Source organism: Mustela nivalis (assembly GCF_964662115.1).
Source record: "Mustela nivalis genome assembly, chromosome: 15".
Classification (NCBI taxonomy): Eukaryota; Metazoa; Chordata; class Mammalia; order Carnivora; family Mustelidae; genus Mustela; species Mustela nivalis.
In genome coordinates this window covers 31,280,251-31,295,519 of record NC_139034.1, presented here as the reverse complement: position 1 = coordinate 31,295,519, position 15,269 = coordinate 31,280,251, and the positions used below count along the sequence as shown (strand labels likewise).

The 15,269-nt window shown below is 35.3% G+C and overlaps 1 protein-coding gene across 3 annotated transcripts in view; it reads right to left on the bottom strand.

Annotated features, from left to right (window-relative positions):
- Window positions 1-15,269, bottom strand: part of SUCLA2 (succinate-CoA ligase ADP-forming subunit beta) — a 66,523-nt gene that overhangs the window by 32,429 nt on the left and 18,825 nt on the right. For all 3 annotated transcript variants that reach the window (XM_082701620.1, XM_082701619.1, XM_082701621.1), the window contains 2 exons: window positions 3,766-3,865; window positions 3,195-3,357 (listed from right to left, as the gene is read on the bottom strand). In XM_082701620.1, the coding sequence (XP_082557746.1) occupies window positions 3,195-3,357; window positions 3,766-3,865 (263 nt within the window). The remainder of the gene's footprint in view (window positions 1-3,194; window positions 3,358-3,765; window positions 3,866-15,269) is intronic.

Sequence of the window (15,269 nt, the reverse complement as noted above, 5' to 3'; positions counted from 1 at the left end):
AATTCAAATAAATTAATAATGCTATTTTCTCCTTCTTAACCTAAATTCTTCTTTTCTTTGGTCCTACAAAAAATTTTGCCTTAAAATAAATCTGAATTTTAGGGCGCCTGGGTGGCTCAGTGGGTTAAGCCGCTGCCTTCGGCTCAGGTCATGATCTCAGGGTCCTGGGATTGAGTCCCGCATCTGGCTCTCTGCTCAGCAGGGAGCCTGCTTCCCTTCCTCTCTCTCTGCCTGCCTCTCTGCCTATTTGTGATCTTTCTCTGTTAAATAAATAAAATCTTTAAAAAAAATAAAATAAAATAAATCTGAATTTTAAATATGACAAATAAGCCACTTAATAAAAATGTCTTCTGAGAATAATAAAAGTGGGGTGTCTGGGTGGCACAGTTTCTTAAGCATCCAGCTCTTGGTTTCAGCTCAGGTCGTGATCTCAGGGTCAGGAGATCAAGCCCCACGATGGGCTCCACACTCAGCACAGAGACTGCTTAAGACTTTCTCTCCCTTGGGCACCTGGGTGGCTCAATGGGTTAAAGCCTCTGCCTGCAGCTCAGGTCATGATCCCAGGGTCCTGGGATCAAGCCCTGCATTAGGCTCTCTGCTCAGCAGCAAGCCTGCTTCCTCCTCTCTGACTGCCTCTCTGCCTACTTGTGATCTCTGCCTGTCAAATAAATAAATAAAATCTTAATTAAAAAGAAAAAGACTTTCTCTCCCTCTACTTCTGCCCTGACCCCCTCACTCTCTCAAATAAATCTTAAAAATAATAATAATAATAATGATAATAAAAAAGTATGGAAAATAAAATTTGCAATTCTTGAAGCATTTGTTATCTATTCCAGGCAAAGTAAAAAAACTCTATCCGGTTAAATGCACCACTCATTTATAGCAGATTACAATGTTTTACTAGACAAAAAATATTAAAATAGCAAATGTAATTTGCTAAATTAGATTTGTTCAGCCCAAAAGTACCCAGTAGGTACTGGGAAAACGTTAAGAAATATAATTTTGAAAAAGTGCCAATACAGAGTAGGTACTTAAACTGATTTTTTTGATATACCATCCCTATGGTAAATATCTACCCAAGCTTCCTGATGTAACACATACAAGAAGACCAGTAGATCCTATGATATACTCCTAAAAAGAAATAAGGAACAAAAACAATTTTTAATCATCAGCTGACTTCTATAAACAGAACTTTAATTCAATCAAAAATGTTTCTTTTTAAATAGACTGATTTTTTTTTTCTTAGAGTTCCCAAAATGCTTGCCATATCCCAAAAGGCAACATCAACCAACACTACATTGTTTTAATGCAATTAACATCAAAGAACACTTGGCCAAATGGTTTTATTGGTTCTATCAAATTTTTATTTTTCTAATTTTTTTTAAAGATTTCATTTATTTATATGAGAGGGAGGGAAAGAGGGAGCTAGGGAAAGAGAGAGAGCAAAAGTTGGGAGAAAGAAAGCACAAGTTGAGAGAGAAAGAGGGGGAAAAGCAGACTCCTGGCTGAGCACAAAGCCCAACACACAGGGTTCAATCCCATGACCTGAGTCAAAGTTAGACCCTTAATTGACTGAACCACCCAGGCACCCCACTGGTACTATCAAATTTTAAGTCTCAGTTATTACAACCCAGTGGTCATTATATTTTTAATGAAGTATTTTCAGTGTGTTATAGTTGTATCTTTAATAACACATAATCAGTTTGCCATATTTACTCCAATCAAAGTGAGGTACTCTGAATGTTTAATATTATAGGACTCATAACTCTAAAATAAAAAGTAAAAACATAATAACTAACAAAATGAAACATGTTGATAGACAACCTCAATAGAAAATACAGTGAAAATAAGTGAATTTGTAAAAATATGGTTTTTGTAAATGTGTGTAATATATAAGTTTATTGTCATGAAACTTCTAAAGAAACTAACAAAACTGAATTCTACCACATAGAGAAACCTATATTGGTAAAGACATCACTTACAAATAAAACAATGTCTTTTATCCTATATATTCTGAGTGGGTTTTTACTACCATCTAGTGTTATATCTTAAGAAATACTTTCTTGCAAAAATAAGTTACAAAAGACACTTTACAATATTACTCAAACATTTCTAGATTTAATTAACTGTAGGAAAAAAAATCACAGTATAGAAAATAGCTATTTTTAAAAAGCTGTCTTATGTAAGAAACCTATTTTCATTACTCTTAAAATTTTTGTTTTATTACTAATTGTGTAATTGTGTAATGTACATCAAATCCTTTCTAGGGCTTCTAAATACATACTCAAGTTGCTTCAAAAGACAAAGTAGCTATTACAAAGATTCAGCCCATTAAATCTAGCCAATGCATTCAAAAAGCCAGATACTTATAGTATAAAATGATTATCAATGTTCTCTCAATCCCAAGAGGTATATGAAAGGACTTCCTCCTCACCTGACACCTTAAATGCTAGCATTTTAGGTTCCATACAGAGAGAAAAGCAAAGGTATGGTTATGCTCCATAGAATCATATTGTTTGCTATTGAATGTCAGTCATCCTTCAACTTGCCAAACACCAAAACGCCTAGTGAAATAAACCCCAAACCAAAAAAAAAAAAAAAAAAAAAACCACCAAGAGGTTGAAAAGGAAGAAGATGAAGCCATGGAAACACATTCTTTTAGTGGGTTCAGAAACTACCTTTGTTAAAAGATTTTACTCTGCTAGAAATTATTTTCTCAGGCACAGATTCCGGGAGTCCGGGGATCAAGTCCCGCATTGGGCTCCCAGCTCCATGGGGAGTCTGCTTCTCCCTCTGACGTCCCCTGTCATGCTCTCTCTCCCTCAAATAAATAAATTCTTTTAAAAAGGAAAAAGAAAAAGAAATTATTTTCTCAGTCTATGGAATCTAGAGATAAATCCAAAGGATTTAAGCTGCTTTTAGTAAATTAACAATTAAGAAGTCCTATAGATTCTATTTCAGCAAAGTTTTGCCTACAGCTATTTTTACCACAATATTACATATTAAATTTTATATCATTAACCATACAGGGTTTGTTTTTTTTTTAAATGACACAAAAATATTGTGCTCATGACATATACAAATAAGATTATGGATCATACCTTTTAAATCCTTCCCATACAAACAGAAATAATCAACCTTTGAAATTGAATGTAATAAAATCATCCTGAAGGTATCATGTCTACATTACTCACTTGAAATGACCTTTCCATTGTTATTGCAAAGTAGTATTCTCTCCGGGGATATCTTCTCTCACAAACCAATACTTGATTGCATATTCTGCCTTTTTCTCCTGTTTGCTTGGTAAACAACTTTTTCCCAATCATTTGTGAGGAAACAGCTTTTGCTTCTTCTGGACTGAAAAAAAGAAAAAGAACTCAAATTTTTTTTCTCCTCCAACTGAGAAAAACAAAAACATATGACAACCAAAATTTTATCTCACTTAATATTTATTTTAATTTTTTTTAAAGATTTATTTATTTGAGAGAGAGAGAGAAAATACAACAACGGGGGGAGAGGCAAGGGAAGAGAAACTCAAACAGACTCTGTGCTTAGTGCGGAGCCCCACTTGGGTCAATCCTAAGACCCTGAGCTCAAGAACTGAGTCAAAATCAAGAGTAGGACACTCAACTGACAGAATACCCAGGAACCCACTCATTTAATATTTAAATTTCAGTATTTTCACCAATTCAATAATAAGGGATAATTTTTAAAATACATTTTTTCTTTAATACTGATGATTTTTCTTTAAAAAGCAGGACTTACGAGAAAACTATCTTCACTCCTCCTTTGAGGCCACTCTCAAATGTTCCTTTTCCTCTACCACCAGCTAAAACCTGTGCCTTTATCACAACGTCTTTTGAACCTAGAAGAAAAACACTTCCATTAGATAAACAGCATGGAATAGCATGCAAGATGTTACTGTTATTAAGCATATATATTAAGTGATGTTTTTAAATGCAGTAAAGACTCATTTACCCACAATGTCAAAAAATGTAGTCCACATATATAATTTTTCTAGATTAGAACACTAAAACATTCACCATCTAAAGATCCACAAGTTAAAAAATTAGCCATTCATATGATACCATTTCTTAAAGTAGACTGAAAATAATTTTACTTTTCCTTAACACTGAATATCTAATGCTTTGGAAGATATTAAAAGTATAAAAATTAAGACTCAAATGACTTCCCAACATTACCCTCCCTTTCTGTTCACATGTAAAATTGCTATCCTGTGAAAATTTGAGTTAAAAATGCTACTCTGAGCATAATATACACGATAACTTAAGGGAAAACTGCCAGTACTGATACCAACTTACATTGTTCTAGTAACAGAAAGACTTGTTAATACACATTCTTGAGCTATACTGTTATGAGGAGTATTATCAGAAGTTAAACTATATTTATCAGAAGATTCAGGGATGTTACATTTATAAGTCTTAAATTTTTAATTTTTTATAATACTTTAAAAAAATTTTTTAATGAAATTTTTAAAATAAGTATCCTGAATTTTTCTTCTTTAACAGGTAGACTGATCTCTCTTCTATCTTCCTCTTTCTTATGTGCTGAAGAAAAGCAGCAAACCAGCTGGTTAACCTGGGTACCCTTCATCATTCATGGTCCAAGGCTACTCCTCCTTGAGGGGCATTCTCTGTCTCCCCAGACACAGAGAATTTCAGAATCTCCTCATTTTGCCACTTATAGCATTTTGCCTATACTAGCAGTGCAACACTTATATTACATTATGGCAAAATAATAACCTTATCCTTATTGGTCACAATCCCAAAGCAGTCCCTCGTATGTAACTACCAATCCATGCACACACCATGCAGAATGTGGGGACTCTCACCTAATCAGATAAACCAACAAAATCAAAGAGGTAACAAACACAGTTTCTGATAAAACCAATAAGAACTGACCTAAAGTTTACACCTAAACAATTATTTAAAAAGAATGTTTAGAAAATTTATGATGTAAGGGTGCCTGGGTGGCTCAGTGGGTTAAAGCCTCTGCCTTCGGCTCAGGTCATGATCCCAGGGTTCTGGGATCGAGCCCCGCATCAGGCTCTCTGCTCAGCAGGGAGCCTGCTTCCTCCTCTCTCTGACTGCCTCTCTGCTTACCTGTCAAATAAATAAATAAAATCTTTAAAAAAAAAAATTTATGATGTAAATGAGTCTACATTTAGAAATTAGAAGAAGACCCTTAAGTCAGTCAAGGATGTTTTTTAAAAAGCCATCTTTTTCACACCCCATACTCATCTTTAAAATTTACACAGAATCTTGACCACTCCTCATCACCTAGTTTGAACCCTGGTCCCAATGACCATTCTATCTCACCTAGATTACCCCCGTCCCTGACAGTATTCTCAAGGCAGCGAAGAGAGCACATCGCTCCTCTATTTAAAACCTTACAGTGAATGCCCATTTTACTCAAAGTGAAAGTCATACTCCTTACAATGACCTACAAGGACCTATATAATCCTCCAGTACCCTTACTATTTGTATCTCCTATAACCTCCTCATCGTTCACTCCACTCCAGCTACACTAGTCTCCACTGTTCCCAGGCATACTTCTGCCTTCGGGATTTGGCTCTAATGCTCCCTCCGCCTAGAATACTCTTCATCAGGTATAGGAATCCTCTGCTTTTCAAAAGTTGGCATTACACCACTTCACTTTTACAGAAGACCTACATCAGTTACCTGCTTTCACTAACCAAAAGAAATCCAAAAGTGATCTTTACTTCTGCAAAAGTATCACTGTTGATTTTGCAGAGAGCCATGAGAGGTAACACAAAAGTGGCCAAGCTCTTTACCCACAACTATATTCAGCATCCAGCCACCAAAGCTTTGAACTGTGCCTGTGAGCATCTGTGCTTTAGCCTCGGAAGGGTCATTTACTGGGTCTGAAAATGTCTGAAATTTTTTCCTCATAATTAATGCTAACTTCTTTCACTTTATGCCATTTTGGCCTACAAAAGGTTTCACAAGAATGCTCTGCTTTCAGATACCAGAAGACACCTGTAACCACTTGAGAAAGGTCCACATTCCTTTCAAATTTTTCTTCTTACATCTCATTATCCATTAGGCTTACCCTGATCATTTTATTTAATAGTACAACCTGCCCACCAGGGACCAATCCTCTTTACCCTGCTTATTTATTATCCATAGAACTCATCACCTTCAAACACAATATATAATTTTCTCATGTTTACCATTTATTGTTTTGCTCCCCCACTAGAATACAGGCTCCAAAAAGGCAGAATCTTCATTGTGTTTACTGATGTTCTCAAGCTCCTGGGAGCGTTCCTAGCATATATTTTCTGAATGTTGAATAAAAGAACGTGTAAAAATGGAAGGAATTCTTGCATACCTTGATTTTTCACTGCTCTTTTAAAAACTCAGAACTGGAAATACTGGGACCTACAACTAAAGCTGATTAGAAATGCCTGGTTTACACAAGACAGACCCTTTTCTACCTGCGACAGTCCCCACCATTCCCAGGTAAAAACAACTAATATTAGATGAAGAATAGACAAAACTTTAAAAATGTCCTTAAAATGAACAATAATTTTCTTATTGGAAAGAAAACAGGTAGCCTCTGGGACAATGGCAAATTACAGAGTTCATGCCCAAACTAAAAGGAGCAACCACTAGTCATTTTACCTGTTTCTGGTTACCTGGCTTTTCCCATACTTTAGAAATATTCTTTTATATCCAAAGAGAATAAATGTAATCCCAACAGTGTAAATATAGCATAAATGGGCAATAGTTAAACTGGTGATTTGCTGGGCTAAATTCAAACATTCCTAACATTAAACTGAGAACTTAAAACACTGACCCATTAGAGTAATAAAGCTCTACTTTTTCAAAATACATTTTACAAAACAAGAAGTCTCTTCCTCCACAAAGTGTCAATTTCCTTTCTTTAGGAATATAAATTCCTTAAGGGCAGAGAAGATTCCTCAAAAGTTCCTTCTAAAAAAGCCCTTCACAACAAAAGAAATACCAAAAAAATTTAATGAATACAGTTTCATCAAGACAAGAGGGATTACAAGAGAAATCTGAGGACAACTGATTGAAACAAGAATTTTATTCAATTCCATTAATTCATTCAACAATTACATCTATATACCAGTTACTTGCTGGAGCCACAGATCTACCAATGAGCAAGAGAGACCTACCTGCCCTTAGAGAGCTTACAGTCTTACTAGATTTGGCCCTTTGCTCTAGTCAGACAAGACCTTTAATGGATTCCAAAGTTGTCTTTAAAATATAGTCAATACTCTCCTAGCTTTAGTTAGTCATAAATGTCTTAAACATTCTTCATTATATATAGTCATTAATAAAGCACTGAGGAGAAAAAAAAGAAGGCAAAGTCCTATTTTATGCCTTTGGAATCTCCCTCCAGGCTGTTATTCATTAATTGGCAACCTTTGCACATGTTTAATCAGTCAGACAAAAATTCCACCGTAATTATACTAGAATCCTATACATTAGGACTAAAACACAGAACGGCTGAGTAAATAAAAAAACAGACTAATCTATGCTGACTGTAAGAGACTCACTTTAGATCTAAGGACACAAACAGACCGAAAGTGAAAGGATGAATAAAGATATTGCATGCAAATGGAAACCAAAAGAAAGCTGGGGTAGCTATACTTATATCAGACAAAATCAACTTTATAACAAAGACTGTAACAAGAGACAAAGAAGGGTATTCCATAATGATAAAAGGGTCATTCCAACAATGGGATGTATCAAGGGTGTTACATAATGATAAAGGGGTCAATCCAACAATGGGAAATATCACTGGTAAATATTTATGCACCCAACATAAGAGCTCCTAAATATATAAAGCAAATGTTAACAGACATAAAGGGGGAAACAGACAAGCAATACAATTAATAGTAGGGGATTTCAATACCCACATATATCAAACAATAGATCAGACAGAAAATCAATAAGCAAACACAGGCCTTAAACAACATATTCAACCATGGTCTTAATATATATATACAATGTTCCATTCAAAAGCAACAATACATATTCTTCTCAAGTGCATATGGAACATACTCTAGGAGAGATCACATGGTAAACCACAGAACAACTCAATAAAATTTAAGAGGACTGAAATCCCATCAAGCATTTTTTTCAACCACAATGGTATGAAACCAGAAATCAATTAAAGGAAGAAACCTGGAAAATTCACAAATATATGGAGACTAAACTGCATGCTGTCAATGGGTCAAGGAAAAATCAAAAAAAATTAAAAAATACATTGAGACAAACAAAATGGAAATAAACCAAAATTTATGGAATCAGCAAAAGCAGTCTAAGAACTCACAGTAATAAAAGCCTATCTCAAGAACTAAGAAAAGTCTCAAACAAATTAACTCTGCACCTCAAGGAACTAAGAAAGAAGAACAGATGAAGCCCAAAATTAGTAGAAAAAAGGAAATAACCAAGGTTAGAACATAAATAAAATAGAGATTAAACAGACAATGGAAAAGATCAATGAAAGTTAAGAGCTGCTTCTTCAAAAAGATGAACAATATGACAAACCTTCAGCTAGACCTACCAACAACAACAAAAAAAGAGTGGATTCATAAAATCAGACACAAAAAGATATTACAACTGAACAGTCAGAAATACAATACAAAGGATAAGAGACTATTAAGATCAATTACATGACAACAAATTGGACAACCAAGAAGAAATAAATTCCTTGAAACATACAACCTACCAAGAAGAAACATACGATCTTAACAGATAACCAGTAAGGAGATTGAATCAGTAGTAAAAATCCTCCCAACAAATGAAGGTCCAGATCCAGATGGCTCACTGGTGAATACTACGAACATTAAAAAAAGAATATCAATCCCTCTCAAACTCTTCCAAAAAATAAAAGAGGTGGGAACATTTGCAATTTGTTTTACAAAGCCAGAATTACCCTGATATCAAAACCAGACAAGGATGCCACAAGCAAAGAAAACTACAGACCAATATCCCTGATGAACATAGACATAAAAATAGTTGATAAAATATTAGCAAACTGAATACAACAATACATTAAAAGAATCATATGTACCTTCATCAACTGGGATTTAATCCAGGGATGAAGACTGATTTAACATCTACAAATCAGTCACTGTGATACACTTTACTAATAAAATGAAGGGTAAAAAATATATGATCATCTCAAGAGATGCAAAAAAAAGCATTTGGCAAAATTCAACATCCATTTATATAAAAACCTCAGCAAGGCAGTATAGATGGAACATACCTCAACATAATAAAGGCATATATGGCAAGCCCATAGCTAAATATCCAACTCAACAGTGAAAAGTTGACAGCTTTGCCTCTAAGACCAGCAAAAAAAGCAACAGTTCTGCCATTTAAACACAGAACTGGGAGTCCTAGCTATAGCAATTAGGCAAAAAAAAAAAAAAAAAAAGAAAGAAAGAAAGAAATAAAAGGCATCCTAACTGGAAAGGAAGAAGTAAAACTGTTCACTATTTGCATATGACATGATATTATATATAGAAAACCTTAAAGATACCATCAAAAACCATTAGAATAAATGAATTCACTAATACTGCAGGACACAAAGTCAATACACAAAAGTCAACTGCATTTCTATACATTAATCATGAACTATCAGAGAAATTTTTTTTTAAAAGTCTCATCTACAACTGCAGCAAAAGAATAAAATACCTATGGATAAATTTAACCAAGGAGGTAAAAGACCTGTGTACTGAACTGTAAGCATTAAAGAAATTGAAGAAACTGAAGAAATTAATTAAAGAAATTGAATTTCTTTAAAGATTAAAAAAATTGATTAAAGAAATTGAAGACAAAAATAAATGTAAAGATATTCCATACTGAAAAATTGAAATAATACAGTTGAAATGTCCATACTACCCATAGCAATCTACAGATTCAATTCAATCCCTATCACAATTCCAATGGCATTTTTCACAAAATTGAACAATCCTAAAATTAGTATGGAACCAAAAAAACAACCCCAAGTAGCCAATGCAATCTTGCAAAAACAGAAAATAGCTGGAGATACCACACTCCTGGATTTCAAACTATATTACAAAGCTACAATAATCAAAACAGTATACTACTCACATAACAAAACAAAACAGAGAGCCCAGAAATAAATCCATATATACATGGTCAATTAATTTATCAAAAAGGAGCCAGGAATATAAAATGTAAAAAAGATAGTCTCTTCAATAAATGGTGTTGGGAAGGGGCGCCTGGATGGCTCAGTCGGTTAAGCGTCCGACCCTTGATTTTGGTTCAGGTCATAATCTCAGGGTCCTGGGATCAAGCCCTGTGTTGGGCTCCACACTCAGCAGGGAGTCTACTTGGAATTCTCCCTTCCTCTCTCCCTCACCCCACACTTGCTCGCTTTCTGTCTAAAAATAAATAAATCTTAAAAAGTTTTTAAATAAATAACTAAAAGAAATAATGTCAGGAAAACTAGACAGCCATATGCAAATAGCATGAAAGTCAACCACCATCTTACACCATACAGAAAGATTAACTTGAAGTGCATTAAAGACTTGAACGCAAGACCTAAAACTACCCCATAAAATTCGAAGAAGAAAATAGACGTGGCAAGCTCTTTGACATTATGTCTTGGTGATAATGTTTCCAATCTGACACCAAAAGTAAAAGCAACAAAAGGAAAAATAAGTGGGATATGTCAAATTAAAACACATCTGCATACCAAAGGAAATCATCAACAGAATAAAAGAGCAACCTACTGAGAGAAAATATTTGCGAATTATACCATAATCATAACTCTGACAATATGGATAGTGTCAATATCCATATATCCAAAACATATAGAGAACTCAAACAACTCGATTATAGGAAAAAAAAACGTGATTAAACAACAGGCAGAAGATGTGAAGACATTTGTACAAAGACATACAAATGGCCAGCATACATATAAAAAAGATGCTCAAAATCACTATTTATCAGGGAAATCCAAATCAAAACCAGAAAAAGATGTATCTCATACTTGCTACAATGGCTATTATAGAAAAAAGACAAGGAATAACAAGTGTTGATGAGGATCTGAAGCAAAGGGAACATTCATGCACTGTTGATGGGAATATAAATTGGTGCAGCCTTGTGGAAAACAGTAGAGATTCCTCAAAAAAATTAAAAATAGAACTACTATATGACACAGCAGTTTCACTTCTGGATATTTATCTAAAGAAAACACTAACTTGAAAAAATACATGTATCCCATGTTCACTACAGCACTATTTACAATAACCAAGATATGGAAACAACATCCCTTGATGGATGAATGGGTAAAGAAATTATGGTATATGCACATGGGGTGTGTGTGGGTGTGTGTGTGTATGTGTACTCAGCCACAAAAAAAGAGTAACACTTTGCCATTTGCAGCAACATGGATGTGGATCTGATGGCTAAGAAAGCCAGAGAAAGACATATTCCATATGAATGTAATCTTATATATGAATTGGAAAACAAAACAAAACAACTAAGCCCATAGATACAGAAAACAGATTGGTAGCTGCCAGAGGGAGGGGGTAGGGAATAGGAAAAATGGATGAAAGCAGTCAAAATTAAAGAAAAAAAAGAGAAAGATGGGACTTAAGACCCATTTCAAACTTCTAACCTCATGAAAGAATAAGTTTATGTTTTAAGCAATTAAATAATATGTAGCAGATATAAGTACTATTATTCATGAAATTTAGAATTTGGCAATTCAAGTCTATTCTAAGGATCAACAAAATATGCAAAAAAAGACAGACTAGTCAGGCAACATAAATTTCACTAGGCTGAACAATTTTCAAGCAACAAAATGATTACATTGTGTCGATTTCAAACATGGAAAGTCAATTCAGTTGCAATTCTATTTAGGGTAACAGAGAAACTAAGATGTATTTGTAGCTGAACTATGTATTACGGTTTCCCCTTTTAAAATTCTGTGAAGCACAGCTTTTAATAGTTCCTCTGAAAATTAGAACAAAAATGGGAGAAACTTCCCAAGCCTAAAAGATATTATTCTTGGCAATACAGAATCATGAAATCAATGAGATGTCTACTACAGACTTATCATTAAAAATGGATATGAGGGGGTAACCTGAGTGGCTCAGTTGGTTAAGACTGCCTTCAGCTTTGGTCAGGATCTCAGGGTCCTGGGATCAAGTCCCACATCAGGCTCCTTGCTCAGCGGGGAATTGGCTTCTCCCTTTGCCTGATGCTCCCCCCTGCTTGATTTCTCTCTCTCTCTCTCTTTCTCTCTCTCTCAAATAAATAAATAAATAAAATCTTTTTTTTAAAAAAATGGTTATGAGGGGACGCCTGGGTAGCTCAGTTGGTTAACTGTCTGCCTTCAGCTCAAGTTGATTCCAGGGTCCTGGGATAGAGTCCTGCATTGGGTCCCTTGCTCAGCAAGAAGCCTCCTTCTTCCTCTGCCTGCTGTTCCCCCCACCTGTGCACACACAAGAGCACTCTCTCTGACAAATAAATCTTTCCAAATAATAAATAAATAAATAAAATGAAAATGGATATGAAAAGGGGAGCCTCGGTGGCTCAGCTGTTTAGACCTCTGACTCTTGATTTTGGCTCAGGTCATTACCTCAGGGTCCTGGGATCAAGCTCTGTGTCAGGCTCCATGCTCAGCAGGGAGCCTGCTTGAGATTCTCTCTCTCCCTCTACCCCTACCTCTGTGCATGCTCTCAATCTCTCTCTCTGTCTCAAGATAAATAAATCTTTTAAAAAATGGATATGAGAAAACCAGTCTATTAAAACACACACACACACACACAGGAAAAGAAAAGAAACTATAGATTTCTTCCCAACCATTCTTCCATCCCTAACTTCAATTATTCACAACAGGCAAAACTAGCCTCCAGGCCAGTGTATCCAACTTTTTTCACATCACAATATACACAGAAAATTATAGAATTTGTAGGGAATACTGGGGAAGGAAGCCAGGGCTATTTCAGGAAGAGTCACCAGTTGTAGTCTCAGTGCCCCCAGACCCCATGCTCATGGAAATGAGGGCAAGCAAGTTTGGCCCACCTATAATGCATTTATATCTCACTGTTTCAGCTGCTGATGTAAGAGTTCTAATAAATGGGAATTAATACTTTGTGAGTTGTTCAAAAATTCAAGAAGCAAAGTAGCCAAAATCAAAATTAGAAACTGCTAGCTAGATGGACAGAGCCAGGTATATTTCTAAGGCACCTTATACCATACCTTATTAGATCCTATAAGCAACATTTTCTGACATTAATGACTCCCAAACAAAAGACAAAACTGTCCTCAACATCTTCATAGTAGCTGCTAAATATATCTTTTAAAAGTGGCATTTCAGGGCGCCTGGGTGGCTCGGTAAGTTAAGCCTCTGCCTTCGGCTCAGGTCATGATCTCAGGGTCCTGGGTCCTGGGATCGAGCCCTGCATCAGGCTCTCTGCTCAGCAGGGAGCCTGCTTCCCTCTCTTTTTCACTGCCTACTTGTGATCTCTGTCTGTCAAATAAATAAATAAAGTCTTTTAAAAAAAGAAGAGACTAAATATTTATTTAAAAAAAAAAAAAAAAAGTCGGGGCGCCTGGGTGGCTCAGTGGTTTGGGCTGCTGCCTTCGGCTCGGGTCATGATCTCGAGGTGCTGGGATCGAGCCCCGCATCGGGCTCTCTGCTCCGCAGGAAGCCTGCTTCCCTCTCTCTCTCTCTGCCTGCCTCTCTGCCTACTTGTGAGCTCTGTCAAATAAATAAATAAAATCTTTTAAAAAAAAAAAAAAAAAAGTAGCATTTCTGGAGCACCTGGGTGGCTCAGTGGGTTAAAGCTCTACCTTCAGCTCAGGTCATGATCCCAGTGTCCTGGGATTGAGCCCCGCACTGGGCTCTCTGCTCAGCAGGGAGCCTGCCTCTCTGCCTACCTGTGATCTCTGTCTGTCAAATAAATTTTAAAAATTTAAAAAATAAAAAAGTAGCATTTCTGAGTCTCTGAATTTAAGACCTCCTTAACCACTAATCCCACTTGCATCCTATAATCATCATCTGCAGTGTTACTTGACAAAAACATACTCTCCAGATGAACAAGATACCTTCTGTTCCAAGGGGCTCAAAATCAGAGCTGTCTACTTGCTCCTTACTTCACATAAATCCTGGTCCCACAGACCTTCCCAGAAATACTCATTATTAGAGTATACCCTGCATACGTTAACTATCAAATAAATCCTACTTGTTTTATGAAAAAGTTCCTACACAGATCTTTTTTTTGACAAAACAATGAATTTTGATTAAATGAGCAAATATATGGAAAATACAGAAAAATGAATTATAGTGATTCAGAAATAGAAAACAATAATTTTTACCAAATTCATTTTATATAAATCAGGCCTTACTGACACTGACATGAAAAACATTTTAAGCTTCAGCATTACAACAAAGGAAAGAATTGGTAAGCAAAAAATCATCAACGCGAGGGATTAGATTAATAAAAATAAAAACAAAGTCAAAGGTCTAAATTTCATTCTTAAGGACAGAAGGGCAAAATAAGAAACCTTATACTTTCTCTACTGCACTTCCAAGTTTTCCTTCCCACTTAGCTGACTCTTCTTTACAAATTAAAGCTTAGGTCATACAGATAAGATCAAATCTCAAGGGAATAGTTATTAAGAAGTAGCCTTTGCAAGAAATAGTACAGAAATACAATCACGAGTTTTCTTTACACTTGACCTTTAAGAGCCTCTACCATACAGTGTATTGAAGGTTAAAAGCGAAGCACATCTTTTACCATGCACAAGTTCCAGCTACAGGTCATTAATTAACAAAAACTTCCCCCCAATTAATATCAATTTACACAAGGCTTTCAACGAATAAAAAGAAGTGTGCTTATAACCTGAATAAAGAGGACTTTTTTCTGATTAACAAAAAATTAAACTGTCAATGAAAAATCATGTTTCCAAGTAAACATCTCATTCAAAAATATAATATATGACATATGTCTGAACTTGTACATGCCCTCACTTTTAAAGAAAAACTCATTCTAGAAACAAATAAGTACAAAACGAGAATAAAACTTAAAAATTTTAAACATTTTTAAATGTTCCACTGTCTTCTTAAAATACTAATAAAAGCAAAGTCTTCACCAAAGCACATTCAAAGCCTTATTAATAAAGTCTACATACAACAGAGATTGTGCTAATCTACGTAAAATTGGTGGAATTTTAAATATTGCTAAAAATAAAATGCAATGTATAGCT